Here is a 16,795-nt window from a genome sequence, read left to right on the forward strand (position 1 = left end):
TTTATTATATATTATATATACTATACTCATTATATAATGATTATAGAATATAATAAATATATATATCTTCCATGTCTTTACTTCACATACTCTTTTTTTATTTTTAAACAGGGTCTTGCTCTGTCACCCAGGCTGTGATCATAGCTCACTGCAACCTCGAACTCCTGAGTTCAAGCCATCCTCTCATGTAGCTAGGACCACAGTCATGTGCCACTATGCCTAGCTAATTTTAAAAGTTTTTATAAAGATGGGGTCTAAGTTGCTCAGGCTAGTCTCAGACTCCTGGCCTCAAGCCATCCTTCTGCCTCAGCCGCTCAATGTGCTAGGATTACAGGTGTGAGCCACCACACCTGGCCGACTTAACATGTCATTTCTGGATTGGTTTCTATTGATTTTCTCCTTATTATGGGTCATATTTTTTTTCTGCTTCTTTGCCATACCTGTTGACTTTTTATTAGATACCAGATGTAACAAATTTTACCTTTTTGGGTTCTAGATATTTTTATATTCTTACAAGTATTCTTGAGCTTGTTCTGGGATGCAGTTAAGTTACTTAGAAACAGTTTGATCCTAGCTGGGTGTGGTGCATTGCCTGTAATCCCAGCACTTTGGGAGGCTGAGGTGGGTGGATCACTTGAGGTCAGGAGTTTGAGACCAGCCTGGCCAACATGGTGAAACCCTGTCTCTACTAAAAATACAAAACTTAGCCAGGTGTGGTGGTGCACACCTGTAGTCCCAGCTACTTAGCAGGCTGAGGCATAAGAATCGCTTGAACCTGGGAGGTGGAGGTTGCAGTGAGCTGAGATCTTGCTACTGCACTCTAGCCTGGGTGACAGACCGAGACAGTCTCAAAAAAAAACAAAAACAAAAAACCAAAATCAAAAACAGTTTTGATCCTTTTGGGTCTTGCTTTTAAACCTTTTTTTTTTTTTTTAGATGGACAAGTGCAGCATTTAATCTAGGGTTGATTATTCCCCATGACTGAGGCAAGACACTTCTGAGTATTCTATCTAATACCTCCTAAGGAATTAAAAGGTCTTTCTACTCTGGTTGATGAGCTTAAGAACTATTCCTGGCCCTGTGTGAGCTTTAAAGATTGTTCCCTGTAATTCTTTGGTGGTTCTTTCCCCAGCCTTGGGATACTTTCCTCAAACCCATGAGCTCATTGGCACTTAGCTGAAGTTGTGAGTGGGGACCCTCTGGAGATCTCTAGGGCCCTCTCTTTGTGTGACTGTCTCCTCTCTGGTACTCTGCCTTGGAACTCTAGCTGCCTTGGCCTCCCGAACTTCTCAGTTCAGGGATTTGGAGTTGGCCTGAGTTTCCTCTCCCTTTTGGAAAGTCTCTCCCGGGAATAAGCTGGGCTGATCACAGGGCACAGCTTGTCTGTTTTCTGTTTCTCAGGGATCACTGTCCTTCATTGCCTGATGTACAATATCTTAAAAACCATTGTTTCATATATTTTGTCCAGTCTCTTAGTTGTTTCAGGTGAAGGGAAAATCCAGTTCCTGTTATTCCATCTTGGCTAGAAACAGAAGTCTATATTGTTTTTTAATTTTGAAAAACTGAGGGCCTCTGGAATGTAGGCTTATGCCAGGCCAAGTTGCTCATTATCAGGCCAGGAAAAGCAGCTCTTGAAGAGGCTGAAAGGGCTTCCAGCATAACTGCAAGGGCGCTGAGTCATTCTAGCTGAGATGGGGCACTCTGCTTTTCTGGCTCTTATCAAGTCTTTAGCTTTTATCTTTGGACTCAACTTACTAGTTCACATTCCTTTGGTGGTGAAGGTTTGGTCTCTTCCACTTTGAAGCAGTATCTCTCAGCTTACACTTGAAATCTTGAATCTTTTACTTGGTTCTCTTTAGTCCCTGTTTGTGTATTTAGGTCACTAGAGGCTTCTACATCTGGGGCAAATTAAAGTTTCTCAGTGGTATTTACAGTAACCAGCATCTGTTCCTGTAGAGAACAGTTAACCCAAAGATACTACCTTGTTCTACCTTGAAGATGAATTGCAGAAACACTTTTAAAAGGCAAATACTTCATTTCAAGGGTGAATAAAATACCACTTAATAAAGCATTCCAGCTGGTTAAATTTAGGACATGAAAAAAAACCTGACCCAAGAATATCGTCTGGCTTTGAGCCCAGAGTGTTTTTCCTTTTAGAGTAAATTTGGTACCTTTTCATTCATGTGAAGTTGTTGCCCCCCAGCATTTTATTCCGGGACGAAAGGTCAACAGGGACTGTCTTGTTGCTAAATCTAATGGACACTTCTCAGTTATTAACCTACTGGACCTCTTAACAATATTTGACACTGTTGACTATTATTTCCTTCTTAATACATCCTCTGACTTTTCCTTCCCCTTTCTGGCCTTTCTTCCTCTGCCTATTTTTTCAGTTGGTACTATTCTTGGTTCTGTCCTGAGCTTTCTCACATTAAACATTCCCTGTGGGCTGTCTTATGCATGCCCATGGCCTCACAGGGAATTCCTAAATCTGTATTTCTAGCCTAAGTATTTTTTGCTGAGCTTCAGACCATTATGTTCAACTGTTCACTTGACATCTTCACTTGGACGGCACGTGGATCACCCAACCTTAGCAGGCTCACAGTTGAACTCATCTGTTCTCCTTTTAGTTCAGCCCTGCCTCCCATGTTCTTCATCTCTGTAAAGGGCACTTCTAAACAATTTCTCAAGCCAGAATTCCTTGCATTCCATCTTCTACTCAATCACCATGGCCTGTTGATTCTATCTCTTTCCATCCCTACTGCCACTTCACTAGTTTGGTCATTGTCATCTTTTACCTGGATGACTAGAAAAGACTTCTAAGAGCAATTTTTGCTTCCAACCCTCATGTCATGCAACCTCCACCTCTAACCAATTCGTTTTTTTTGTTTTTTTTTCATATTCTAGCCAGAGCAATCTTTCTAAAATGCGAATTAAAGGCTGTTGGGAACTTGCTTAAAATATTTGACAACTGCTCTATGCTGTTAAAATAAAGCCCAAACTCCTTATAATAAAATATGAAGCCCTGTATGATTTTTTTTTTTTTTTTTTTTTTGAGACAGAGTTTCGCTTTTCTTTTCCAGGCTGGAGTACAATGTGGTGATCTCAGCTCACTGCAACCTCTGCCTCCCGGGTTCAAGCCATTCTCCTGCCTCAGCCTCCCGAGTAGCTGGGATTACAGGCATGCGCCACCACACTGGCTAATTTTATATTTTTAGTAGAGATGGGATTTCACCATGTTGGCCAGGCTGGTCTCGAACTCCTGAACTCAGGTGATCCACCCGCCTCGGCCTCCCAAACTGCTGGGATTACAGGCGTGAGTCACCACGCCTGGCCGAGGCCCTGTATGATTTGGCCCCTGTTTACCTTCTTATGTATTACTGATTCCCTCACATTCTAAGTTCCCTGCCATATTTCCCATTGTTCAGTTCCTCAAACGTACAACGCCCCCTCTCACTTTCTGGCCTTTACATGTTTTGTTCTTTCTGCCTGTAACCCTTCCTTCCTCTCCTATACCTGGCTAAATCATCCTGCAGGTGATTTTCTTTGGACAGTCTTCCTTGACCTCCTTTATCATCTTAGTCTGCCTAGCTCCCCAGATTAAGTGAAATGTTGTTCTGTGCTTCCAGAGGTTGCTGTGTGTCCTCTATTGTAATGCTCACCCAATCTCCCACTTGACTATAAACTCCATCTTGTTCACTGCTATATGTATCCCCGGTGCTCAGTTATAAGGCTCAGCTCCATAGGTGCTTAGCAAACACTTGTCGAATTGAACTTTAATGTGTCAGTAGCCACAGAAGTCTCAGTCCTGCTAGACTGTAGCCTTGCCACTCTGAGCAAGAGGACTGCTGGGAGAGATGGTATTCTATAATGGTTCTCTTTCTGGGAGCTGGATTTTTGTTTCCCCACTGTTTGTCTACTAGTTTAGCAACCTGATGCAGTTAACAACTCTGCATCTTAGTTGCTTCATATATGAATACAAATGCTTGAACTTTGTGAAAGCAAATGGTGTCACCAGATTTTTTTTCTTTTTCATTTCCTTGGTTACTAGAAAACCCAGGTAGTTTCTGAGGCAAATTCTATAAGACCTTCAAGAAACAGATGATGCCAATGCAATTTTGGCTATTTCAGAACCTAGGAAAAAAATGAAGATTTGTCAGCGCTAGGTAGGAAGCTAGACAAAGACAAAAACCAAATAAGGTTAGAAACAGGAAACTACAGACAAAAGGTCAAAGGTAAAAATCTTTACATAGACCAATTTGACTGATGACTATAGATGTAAAAATACTAATAAAATATTAGCAAATCAAATCCCACAGTGTATGCATGATCAAGTTGGCATTGATCTCAGAAATGCAAAGATGGTTCAAATTTTCCATATGACTCATTGCAAAATTTGCAAATTTATACAACCAGTTTGCAATGCTTTTCTCTTATAATTTAAAATATCTTCGTATCTTGGCTTTCTTTCTCTTTCCTAAAGCTGTTTATTTGTAGTTTTCTTTTTTATGCATTAGTCAATTATATTTCCTTTCTTGTACAATGCTTATTCATGTTCTTTGGTACATCTGTCTTTTTCTTCTTGGCTTATAAGATTTCTTTGTACATATTTGCCGTGTATTTTATAAGTATTTTAAATTCTCTTTTTTTTTTTTGAGGTGGCGTTTCACTCTTGTTGCCCAGGCTGGAGTGCACTGATGCGATCTCGGCTCACTGCTACCTCTCCCTCCTGGGTTCAAGTGATTCTCCTGCCTCAGCCTCCTGAGTAGCTGGGATTACAGGTGCCTGTCACCATGCGTGGCTAATTTTTGTATTTTCAGTAGAGATGGGGTTTCACCATGTCGCTCAGGCTGGTCTCGGACTCCTGACCTCAAGCGATCCACCTGCCTTGGCCTCCCAAAGTCCTGGGATTACAGGCGTGAGCCACTGTGCCTGGCCAAATTCATTTTTTTAGTTAAAAAAATTTTACATTTTTCTGGCCATAGAAAAGTCTTTAACTTTAAAAATTTTTACCTAACCATTTGAAAATGTAAAATGCATCCTTAGCTCACCTGCTGTACAAAAACAGGCAGCCAGCCAGATTTGGTTGGTAGGCCATAGTTTGCCAACCCCTGCACTAATATGTTCACTAAATTTGAACCATCTTTGCGTTTCTAGGATAAATACCAACTTGATCATGAATATATGGCTGGATTTGATTTGCTTATATTTTATTAGCATTTTTACATTTATATTCATCAGTCAGATTGGGCTATGTAGAAATTTCAAACTAGTTGTGGGGTATAGATATATTCTATTTAGCCTACATAATATTTTAAAACATTTTGAATGAGTTGTTTAAATTAAAAAATTGGGAAATATTACATGAATTATTTAAGATTGCTGGCTTTTCTTTAAAAAAAAGTGACAAAACTGGGAGAATGTTGGCCTAGTTTTGCCACATTTTAATAGATCTGCTCTATTGTATATTTTCTTTCTTTTCTCTTTTTTTGTGACAGAGTCTTGCTCTGTTGTCCAGGCTGGAGCACAGTGGCATGATCTTGGCCCACTGCAACCTCTGCCTCCTAGGTTCAAGTGATTCTCATGCCTCAGTCTCCCGAGTAGCTGGGACTACAGGCATGTGCCACCACACCTGACTATCTTTTGTATTTTTAGCAGACATGGGTTTCACCATATTGATCAGGCTGGTCTTGAACTCCTGACCTCAGGTGATCCATCCATCTCGGCCTCCCAAAGTGTTGGGATGACAGGCGTGAGCCACCACATCCAGCCTCTATTGTATATTAACTTCTATTCTAACTTTTATCTTTTACCTTTGGTCTATAGTTTTCTGTTTCTAACCTTACTTGGTTTTTGTCTTTGTGTAGCTTTCTACCTAGCGCTGACACATCTTTGTTTTTTCCTATGTTCTGAAAATTAAAATTACATTAGCATCATCTGTTTCTTGAAGATCTTATAGAATTAGCCTCTTAAAACTATCTGGATTTTCTATAATTTTGTCGAATAGAGTTTTGTTTTTTATTTTATCTATAGTTAGTCATCTATTAAAAATTTCAAACTCTTGTATCAATTTTACTAATTCTTTCTAGAAAATCATCCAGTTCCTTTCAGATTTTCAAATTTATACAATAAGGTTGCAATGGTTTTCTCTTATAATTTAAAATATCAGCCAGCATGGTGGTTCACGCCTGTAATCCTAGCACTTTGAGAGGCCAAGGTGTATGGTTCACTTGAAGTCAGGAGTTCGAAATCATCCTGGCCAACATGGCGAAACCCTGTCTCTACTAAAAATACAAAAATTAGGCAGGCGTGGTGGCGCGTGCCTGCAGTTCCAGCTACTTGGGAGGCTGAGGTATGAGAATCGCTTGAACCTGGGAGTGAGCTGAGATTGTGCCATTGCACTCCAGCCTGGGTGACAGAGTGAGATTCTGTTTCAAAAAAAATTTAAAAAAAGAGGCCGGTCTCAGTGGCTCACACCTGTAGTCCCAGCACTTTGGGAGGCTGAGGCGGGCAGATCACCTGAGGTCAGGATTTTGAGACCAGCCTGGCTAACATGGTAAAACCACGTTTCTACTAAAAATACAAAAAATTAGCCGGGCATGGTGGTGCACGCCTGTAATCTCAGCTACCCTGAAGGCTGAGGCAAGAGAATCGCGTGAACCTGGGGAGGTGGAGGTTGCAGTGAGCAGAGATCGCACCATTGCACTCCAGCCTGGACAACAAGAGCAAAACTCTGTCTCAAAAAAAAAAAAAAAAAATCACCTGTATATCTTGGCTTTCTCTTCCCTAAACTTGCTTATTTCTGGTTTTCTGTATACATTTTGCCAGAGGTCTATTTTACTGAACTTTTCAGAGACAAGGCTTTGGTCTTATTGTTGAAGTCTATTTTTTTGAGAATAAATTTCATCTTTAACCTTATTTCCTTTTAAAATTTTCTTCTGGTCGGGCGCAGTGGCTCACGCCTGTAATCCCAGCACTTTGGGAGAACAAGATGGGCAGATCACAAGGTCAGGAGATCGAGACCATCCTGGCTAACAGGTGAAACCCCGCCTCTACTAAAAATACAAAAATTAGCCAGGCATGTTGGCATGTGTCTGTAGTCCCAGCTACTCCAGGGGCTGAGACAGGAGAATGGCATGGACCCGGGAGGTGGAGCTTGCAGTGAGCTGAGATTGCACCACTGCACTCCAGCCTGAGTGGCAGAGTGAGACTCCATCTCAAACAAAAAAAATTTGTTTTCTTCTGAATTAGCTTATTCCTCTTCTAACTTTTTGAAATGAATTTTCAGTTAAAACACTTTAAATCTTTGTTATTTTCTAAATAAATTATCCCCTTGAACTTCCTACTCTATTCCATTGATCTGTCTTTTCTTTCTTGTTTTACATTATTTAACACCATTTAACATCTGGTAGTCCAAATTCCCTTTATTATTATTTTTCTAAGTTTTCTTGGTTATTATTGGGCTAGATGATATCTTAAAGTCACTAAGATTCTTTGAGAGTTATTGTGAAAATGCACCCAAATAAATCCATTTAGTCCCTTCTTTTCAAATTCAAGTATTCCTTATTCTTCCAGATATAATCAGACTTTAAAAATGCCTAAAATCATTGCTTGATACTTTATTAAGTGCTTCAAATCAATCTGTGTATATGAATATGGTATATATGTAGTGATGTGTTTTCTGTCCATGTGTCTGTGTGATGTGTGTGCTTATATATATGCATAGGATGCGTATATAATGTGTGGGGTGTGTTTGTATATGTATGTGAGGTGTGTATGTAGTGTGTTTATGTATGTGTATATGTGTGTATGATGTGACTGTGTGTGTACATGGGATATGTTAAGGTATGTGTATGTATATGTGCAGAGTGTATGATTGTTATCATGTGTGTGGTATGTTGATGTATGTGTGGAGTGTGTGTGGACATGTGTGAGGTGGAAGAGCCCCAGGGGGTGCTAGAATGGTCAGGACATGTGAGAAAACCATGCTTGGTCAGACTCTCCTGCCTCCTTGGGGAAAGCAGGGCCATGATCGTGAGCCTTTCTGGATGTTGCTTGTGGACAGCAGTGTGGGTTAATAGGGCCAGTCTCTCCTGAAGTGCCCTGCCCAAGCTCCCACTCACCTCTCTCCTCCATCTCTTGAGGAAAGGGTGACCGACCTGTCCTTTTAGGAAAAGGAAGCTTCCAGGATGCTACTAAGTAAAGAAGCCTTACTGGTGGTGGTGAAGGTGATATCACCAGAGGGGCAAGCTCAGGATCAGGCTGGCCTTGCAATCTTCCAACTGAATATGTTAGCTGCAGAGTGGGGCAGGAGTCAGGAGGGGACCTACAAAGCAGTGGGATCTTTGTTCCTATTACCGGGTATAAGTGCCCAGTGTGGGCCTTGGTCTTTTCTCTCCTAGGTCACATTCAGACAGCACACCTCTGCCCAATTCTCCTTCTGGATCTCACTGTCCTGAGTGTTGCACCTGCAGGTTGCTCACAGCCTCTGGAGCCCAAGATAGTCTCCCCTTTGGGAGGAGGCTCTACAGTAGTCCCTGGCAAAGTTGTGAAGAGGTGACTATCATCTCAGGCACATCACCTTCCCTTTCCCTGTGGGCCTTCCTTTGCTCTGTTTCCTGAACACCATGCTTTCTAGTTCCTCCTGGGAGTGAACACACCTTGCATGGGGCATCTTCAGGCCATGGCTAACTCATGCTCCCATCTTGCTCCTGCAGGTCTGCCATGTCTCTGCGCTCAGTGTCCTGCTACATCCTGTGGCTTGAGCCTGAGTTTGCCCATATTCCCTGGCTGGATAGAGTGGCTGAGCCCTGATATCGCTCTGCCCAGAAGAGATGAGTGGACTCAAACTTCTCCAGCCAGGAAGAGGATCATGCATGCCAAAGTCCAGGGTGCAGGTAAGTCCATCTGTCACTGGCTTGAGGCTAGGAGAGTGGACCTGCTCTTGTTAAATGCAGTGTTCACCGTGTGTGTGTGTAACCGGGGTTGGAGGGGGAGAGCGGGGTGGGGGGGTGCAGTAAAGAGCAGGGCAGGACTTCACGAAGTGCCAGGATTCAAACAATCCTATGGCATTTATGTGACTTATCACCAGTTTGCTGATTCAGGGCTTCTTCTCCAGTTTCTGCTCCTCACTGGTGGCCACCTGACCCTGTAGCATTTGCTCCCTCCACCTGCTGTTGGCCACGGGGCAGATGCAGAGGCCAAGGAAGAATAGGAGAATGGCGTTTGGGGCAGATAGGGCTGGGTTCAAATTTCAGCTCTGCCTATTCCTAGCTCTGCAAACCTTGGGCATGTCACCTGTCTTCTCTGCCTGAGGTTCAGATTTCTTCCTGGTAAATTGGGGCTAATACTTATTAGACTTACTGTGAAGATTAACTGAGATGATGTGTGTAAATTGCCCAGCTCAGCTTCTGGCATCAGGTACTCAACACATAACTCTTCTCTCCGCTTTCTCTCTTGCATCTCCCCGCTTTCTCTCTTGCATCTCCCCATCTTGTTTTTGAGTGGATCACTGAACCACAAATATCCACTTGGCGATGAAGTCTGGGGAACAGGGACAAATACCAACACTTCTCATTTTTAGATTTACACGAGACTAACAGCTTTCCTTCCCACAGTGGCAACAGTCAGAGATTTGCAGAGCAGATGTCTTGGTGTGAAACTGCTACCGGGAGGTGTCCTGTAAATGTTTGCCGACAAAGCAGCAAAGCAGGGTTTGACCTTCCAGCTCTGCCTCCCCGCACCAGGCTGGGGGATTCACCCACCCCACTCCGTTTCCTGTGCGTTCCTCTTTCTCAGAGGCTGTGGGCCTGTCCTGCTGTCCGATGGCATCAGGCTGTGGGACGGGGGGCCATCAGGTTGGTTGGAGCAAGCTGCTCCCATCCGGACCTGTGTCAGGCAGCACTTGTTCAAGAGGAGTCTCAAAAGAGTGATCCAGGACGCAGGATTTGGGAAGGGGATGCAGCTTGGTTGGGGGCGACCTGCCCAAGCGCAGAGAACACTTTTCCATACTTCACTGCCCTGGGCCATCGGGTGTACCTTTGCTTTTGCTTGGATCTAATGATTATAGGTCTGAGCTTCAAAGCAGGTAATAAACCCGACTAATTGCTGGTCTAGGAGAGCTGGAAGAGGAGGCCAAGCCTGCCCAGAGTGGGCACCCCGGACTGTGGCTTCTCGTGGGACTGGCCCTTCCAACCGGGAGCGTGGTGCTGGGGCCGGATGCCCCGGGGTGGCCGCACCGTCCAGCCGGCTCCTTGGGTGGTTGCCCTCGCTGCTCAGCGCGGGTCGGCGACGCCGCCTCCCCCACCCCGGCCCAGCTCTGCTCCGGCAGGTGGAACTCTCCCCATTCAAACCCGCACGGGCCAATCAGGGCTGGGCGCGCCCGGGCCGTTCCAACGCGCGGGGCAGCCCTGCCTCCCGCTCGCACTCCTCCCGCCCTGGAGACTCCGGCGCAGGGGGCGGTGAGCCTGCTGCCTCGGTTACTGGGGAGCAACACAGCCGCCTCGGGTTGCAGGCGCTCCTGTCTGGGTCGCAGTGGGACGCCATGGAGCGCTCCCTGCACCGCGTCTCCCTCGGGAGCCGGCGTGCCCACCCGGACTTGTCCTTCTACCTCACCACCTTTGGTAAGTGCCCGCTGGGGCTGGCGGCAGGGGCTGCTTCACCCTGCTCCCAGAGCCCAGAAACGCAGCCCCTCGTGGTGACAGGGGAGGCTGGGAGCAGGTGCTCTTTCTATCGAGGGGCACCTTCTCTGGTCCCTTTCTCCTGTGACTGCCCAGGAGGGGCTCAGGGCACGGGCTCAGTCCAAGCAAGCTGCTGGACACCACCTGCTGCCCGGCCATGGGTGCCAACTGCAGTTGGTTCTGCCTCACTTGGCTGGAATAATCACGCTGTAGTTAATCTTTCAGAGACCTGGGTTGTCACCACTGAGTTTCTCATTAGCAAGCAGCTCGGGTTAAATCAAGGTCTTGTTATAGCAACTGGAGATCTCATTTACGCTTTCCTTTGGCTCAGGGAGCGGACAGGTGCTGGGCCCTTTGGCCCTGCTGCCTTGCGGGGAGGCTGCAATCTGACTTTGTTGGGTGTCTGAGCCACAGTGGAGATGGGAGAATTCTCTCCTTCAAGACAGAACAATCCCTTAGGAGGGTCCCAGGGCTGCCTCAGGGTTTGAGGTGGAAAGAAATGAACAGTAGGCTTCACTCCCAAGCCCCTAGGTAGCAGACTGAGTTCCCCCAAATAACAGCTGGGCGGCAGCTGCCCAAAGGCCTGGGCAAACCTGGCCTTCCGGGTAGCCATTGTAAAGGTAACAACCCTACCCTAGAGGGTAACCCTTCATTTCCTCACTGGTCCTGCAACTCTCTGTGGAGAGGGGTTATTTTTCCTCTGTGAAGACTTGAAACCAAGAGATCGTCCATGAGCCAGTGGCAGAGTTTGTAGCTGAGCTCAAGCCTTCCAGAGATGACCTGTCCAGCGTTATTTTTGTTTGAACTTGCATACAATTTCCTTCTAAAGGTTGGGGCTGTTACTGAAACATAACTGGACATTGCCTAGCTTTCAAAGACAGAGTGCCCAAGGAATTTGGTCCCTCCCTGGGGTTCCTGGCTCTTCTGCTTTCAGGCTTACTCCTGCCCAACATATTTGGTTTTCCACAACCTGCTTTTTTTCCTTAGGGGTAGAGGGAATGATGGAAGAGCAGTGGCTTGGCCTCTGGAAATTGCCTGACGTCTGGCAGCCGGAATTCACTGGTCTAGTTGGTGGACGATAAAGGGCAATTAACTAGCCATCATTTGTTGAGCACTTACCATTGCCATTCCTTATGCCAAGTGTTTTACCTGCATTATCTCACTTAATGCCCCAGCCTAGGAGGCAATTCCTGCTAACCCCATTGGGATGCAGGGCTCTATGAGACAAGGGTGGTTTCCAGGATGATCTGTATTGGCTGGGGTAGGAGTGGTCAGGAAAGGGTGTCAGGGAACTGTGAGGCCTCTTACCTTAGCTGTGTCCTGATTAAAAAGTAAACATATGTTTGCTTTTTTCCTCCTTATTATCATGGTTGCATGTGTTTACTGCTGAAAACTTAGTCAAAAGAAGAAAGTGAAAATCACTTGTAATCTGACTTCCCAGGGAGACCACTGTTAACTTTCTGATTTATATCCTCCCGTGCTTATTTCCACACCTATTTCTTTCTCTGTGTGTGTGTGTGTGTGTGTGTGTGTATTTAGGGGTCAAATTTCAACACAATTGAGATCAAGTTTGTATGGACGATTTTGTAACCCATATATTTTCCTTAGTGGCCTGATGTGAGTATTTCCTTGCATCGGTCCATGTTCTTCTATTGGATTAATCTCCCTGCCAGATCTGAAGTGGGGAGGGTTCAGGCCCAGCAGGGAGTGGATCTTCCTGCCCAGCCATGGCCTCAGGGCTGGGTCCAATGGGTATCAGGGAAGGTTGCTGCTTGAACAAGGGGCTGTGACCTGAGTGTACAGGAGGCAGGCAGGAGCCTGGGTGGTATGGGAAGCCACTTGCTCTTATTTGTGCAGGCTCCTCTCACATCTCTCTGAGGATGGTCCTGAGAGCATTTGAGAAATTCTCTCCTGTTTCCTGCACTGGCTCTGTTTCCCTGGGTGCCATTTGTCGTGGTGCCCCTCTTTCAGGCTGCTGATTTTCTTTATCCACTGTGATCTTCGCTGATTTGCTTATGAGCAAAGATTCCTATCAGTGGTTTCCAAACCTGGCCAAATATCAGAAGCATGTGGGGAGCCTGTCAAAAATACACAGATTCCTAGAATCTTCTTCTGGAGACTCTGGTTTAATAGGTCTGGGGTGGAGCCTGAGAATATGAACACTTAAGAAGCCACAGAGCGTTCAGACTGTCATCCAGGTTTGGAAGCTATGGATTCAGAGTCAGTTTTGGTAGCAATCGGGACCACTTTTACTGTGAAGGTTTTGGCTAAGTTTTTCTCAGTTCACTGGCCTTTCCTTAGCATAGTAGGTAGCCCCTGCCCTTCTACAGTAAGCTTTGCCTTGGTAGAACCAGATGAAGGTGTTGCTTAGCTGGTAGTTTCCTGAGCACAGACATGTAAAGGGAGCATAATCATCTATGGAAATATAAAGAGACAAAACTGTTTTGATCAGAATTCCCTTTGGGGAGAGTACTGCATGATATATGTATTTGTGTGTACACATGAACACAACCCCTTGTCCCCCAAAAGGGGTATGTTCAAGTGACATTAATTGAAGGACACTGCCTTCTGAGGAGGTGGCCTTACTTCAAGGGAAGGGAGTAGGCAAGCTGAGGCTAGGACCCAACTACTCTAGAGGGATTATTTTTCTTTATTGTGAAAACTGATGTAATTTGAAGTCATTATAGGTATACATAATATTTTTCTCCAGGATTATATATTTTATTTTGATTAGGATATTTGCTGATTTTTCTTGTAACGGCTTTATTGAGATATAATTCAGATATATACAATTCACTCATTTAAACCATACAATTCAATGGTTTTTAGTATATTCACAGAGATGTGTAACTATTATCACAATTTTAGAACATTTTCATTCCCTCAAAAAGAGACATTATGCTCTTTAGCTTGTACCACCCTCCCTTGTCCCGAACCCTAAGCAATTACTAATCTACTCTCTCTCTGTAGATTTGCCTATTCTGGACATTTCATATAAATGGAATCATATTTTTTTTTGTGACTGACTTCTTTCACTTAGCATAATGTTTTCAAGTTTAACCCATGTTGTAGCAGATATCAGTACTCCATTCATTTTTATGGCTGAATAGTATTCATTGTATGGATATACCACATTTTTAAAATTTATTCATCTGGTGATAAATATTTTGGTTCTTTCTCCCTTTTGACTGTTATGAATAATACTGCCATGAACATTTGTGAACAAGTTTTTGTGTGGACAAATGTTTTCATTTCTCTTCATATACACACAGTGTATACCTAGGAGTAGATTTGCTGAGTCCTATGGTAACTCTGTTGAACTATTTAGGGAACTACCAAACTCTTTTCCAACGTAGGTGTATCATTTTATGTTCCCATCAGCAGTGTATGTGGGTTTTGGTTTTTCCACATCCTTACCAACACTTATTATTATCTGACTTTTTAATTCTACCTATCCTAGTGGGTATGAATTAATATTATAGTTTCGATTTACATTTTCCTGATGACTCGTGATGTTGAACATTTTTTCATGTGCTCATTATTTATATATCTTCTTTGGAGAAGAATGTATTCAGATCTTTTGTTCATTTTAAAATTGGGCTTTTTGTCTTGTTATTATTGAGTTGTAAGATTTCTTTATATATTCTAGATGCAAGCTCCTTAACAGATATGTGATTTGCAAATATTTTCTCTAAATCTGTGAGTTTTTTCACTTTCTTGATAGTGCTCATTGAATCTCAAACTTTTTTTTGGGATGGGGTCTTGCTCTGTTGCCCAGGCTAGAGTGCAGTGGCATGATCATGGCTCCCCTTTGACCATGCAGCCTTGACTTCCTGTGCCCAAGTGATCCTCCCACTTCAGCATCCTGAGTAGCTGGTACTACAGACATGTGCCACCATGCCTGGCTAATTTTTCTTGTGTAAAAAAAACTTTTCGTAGAGATGAGGTTTCCCTATGTTGCCCAGGCTAGTCTTGAACTCATGGACTCAAGCGATCTCCTGCGTTAGCCTCCCAAAGTGCTGGGATTATAGGCATGAACCACTGTGCCCAGCCAGAACCCCAAACGTTTTTAATTGTGATGAAGTTCAATTTACTTTATCTTTTGTTACTTGTACTTTGTGTTATATCTCAGAATTTACCACCAAATCTAAGGTTCTGTCAGTTACCAAGAGATTTACCTGTATGTTTTCTTCTAAGAGTTTTATAGTTTTGACTCTTATATTTAGAACTTTGATCCACTTTGAGTTAATTTTTGTGTATGGTATGAGGTAAGAGCTCAACTTCATTCTTTTGTGTGGCTGTCCAGTTGTCCCGGTACCATTTATGGAAAATACCATTATTTCTCTATTGGATGATCTTGGTACCTTTATTGAAAATCAATTGCCCATAGACCCACGGCTTATTTCTAGGCTCTCAATTCTATTCCATCGATCTGTCTATTATCATTCCAGTATCATACTGTCTTGATTACTGTTGCTTTGTAGTAGATTTTGAAATCAGGTTGTGTAAATCCTCCAATTTTGTTCTTCTCTTTTGAGATCATTTTGGCTGTCCTGGGTCCCTTGAATTTCCATATGAATTTTAGGCATAATATTTTATATAGAAAATAAAAAAACCCAAGTTCACAAAAATGTTGGATAGTTTTAAAATATCATCTTGAAGGGATACCAACTTACTAGTTTGACTGATGAAGCAAATTATTAACTTACCTGGGGTCTCTGAACCAAATTTTAACTTGCTTGGGATCTCTAGTCACCTGGATATGGTGAGTGGTCAGGAGAGAGAACAGGTTGCCTTTTCTGCAGGGTATCTGGGTCTGGAGATGATGGGCAAGCTGGACATGTTCTGAGGTCTGCAGGTGGCTGTGGACATTGGCACCTCTCTTTAGAAATGCCAGCCCCCTATGAACCTACAAAATGAAAGCTGTCAGGAGCAGCTCTAAACGCAGGCTCTAGAGGACTGCCTAGAATCCCTGATTTGCCAGAGGGAAGTCAGGAAGATGTGGTTCTGGATGCAGAGTAGACTTAGGAGTGTCATTGATTTGCTCGGCATTTTTTTCTTTTTTTCCTCATGTTTGTTGTGTTGGTACAATATTAGCTGGGGCCTGTTTCACTCCTTTCTCTGCCACTCTTTAGAAGCCATGGAGATAAATAATTCATTTTCTGTAGTGAGAGTGAAGCTTGGGAACAGATGTCAGCCAGCTGCATGGTGTGTTGGGCAGTGCACGGTCAGGCCCTGAGCTGGAGGCCTTCAATGTGTCCCTGCCAGCTGCCCCTGGCTGGCACGTGTTTCCAGTTCTGCTGCTCTGAGCCTGGGAGATTCCCTGGCGTGGCTGGGGAAACCTATCCAACTGTTTCTCAGGAGCTCATCATTTGCTGGTCATACTCCTCAGCATTTATTGGCTTTTCTGTCATTCAGAGTCCATCTGCTCGGGAGCTTTCAGAAATTCCTTAAAGTTTCTGTCCTCTTTTCCCATTCTGCTTTGTATGTTCTTTTTAAACATTTAAAAAATTTTGAAATATTATACAGACAGACAGAAAAGTGTCCCCCCCCCAATAATGTGCAATCCAGTGACTTATCACAAAGAAAATACCTTTGCAACTTTCACCAGAGTCAAAAATTGAACATTTCTAGTATTTAGAAGACTCACGTTGATAATGTAGTTTTTTTCTTTATCATTTACTTCAAAATATTTTCTAATTTTCACTGTCATTTCTTTTTCACTCCTTGGGTTAGTTAGAAGTATATTTCTAAATTTCAAAATATTGGGGATTTTCTGGTAATATTTTTATATTTACTTTGCATTTTAGTCAGAGGACATATTCTCCATCCTTTCAATTCCTTGAAATTCATCAAGATTTACTTGAAGGCTCAGCATAGAGTTAGTTTTTTTTTGTTTTGTAGTTGTTGTTGTTGTTGTTGTTTTGAGACTGAGTCTCACTCTGTCACCAGGCTGGAGTGCGGTGGCGCAATGTAAACTCACTGCAGCCTCCCCTTCCTGGGTTCAAGCGATTCTCCTGGCTCAGTCTCCCATGTAGCTGGGATTACAGGTGCCCACCACCATGCCTGGCTAATTTTTGTATTTTTAGTAGAGATGGGGTTTTACCATGTTGGCCACA

At 43.6% G+C, this 16,795-nt stretch overlaps 1 protein-coding gene across 3 annotated transcripts in view; it reads left to right on the plus strand.

The window, feature by feature from the left end:
• The window catches only part of RGS3 (regulator of G protein signaling 3), a 162,004-nt gene that overhangs the window by 12,432 nt on the left and 132,777 nt on the right, over window positions 1-16,795 (plus strand). For 2 of the 3 annotated variants that reach the window (XM_032164923.2, XM_032164927.2), the window contains exon 1: window positions 10,453-10,619. In XM_032164923.2, the coding sequence (XP_032020814.1) occupies window positions 10,541-10,619 (79 nt within the window). In that variant the 5' untranslated portion in view covers window positions 10,453-10,540. Of the gene's footprint in view, window positions 1-8,399; window positions 8,554-8,714; window positions 8,895-10,452; window positions 10,620-16,795 lie in introns of those variants that run through there. The other variant, XM_058445416.1, reaches the window with a different exon arrangement.

The sequence above is a fragment of the Hylobates moloch genome, unplaced genomic scaffold (assembly GCF_009828535.3).
Source record: "Hylobates moloch isolate HMO894 unplaced genomic scaffold, HMol_V3 SCAFFOLD_10, whole genome shotgun sequence".
NCBI lineage: Eukaryota > Metazoa > Chordata > Mammalia > Primates > Hylobatidae > Hylobates > Hylobates moloch.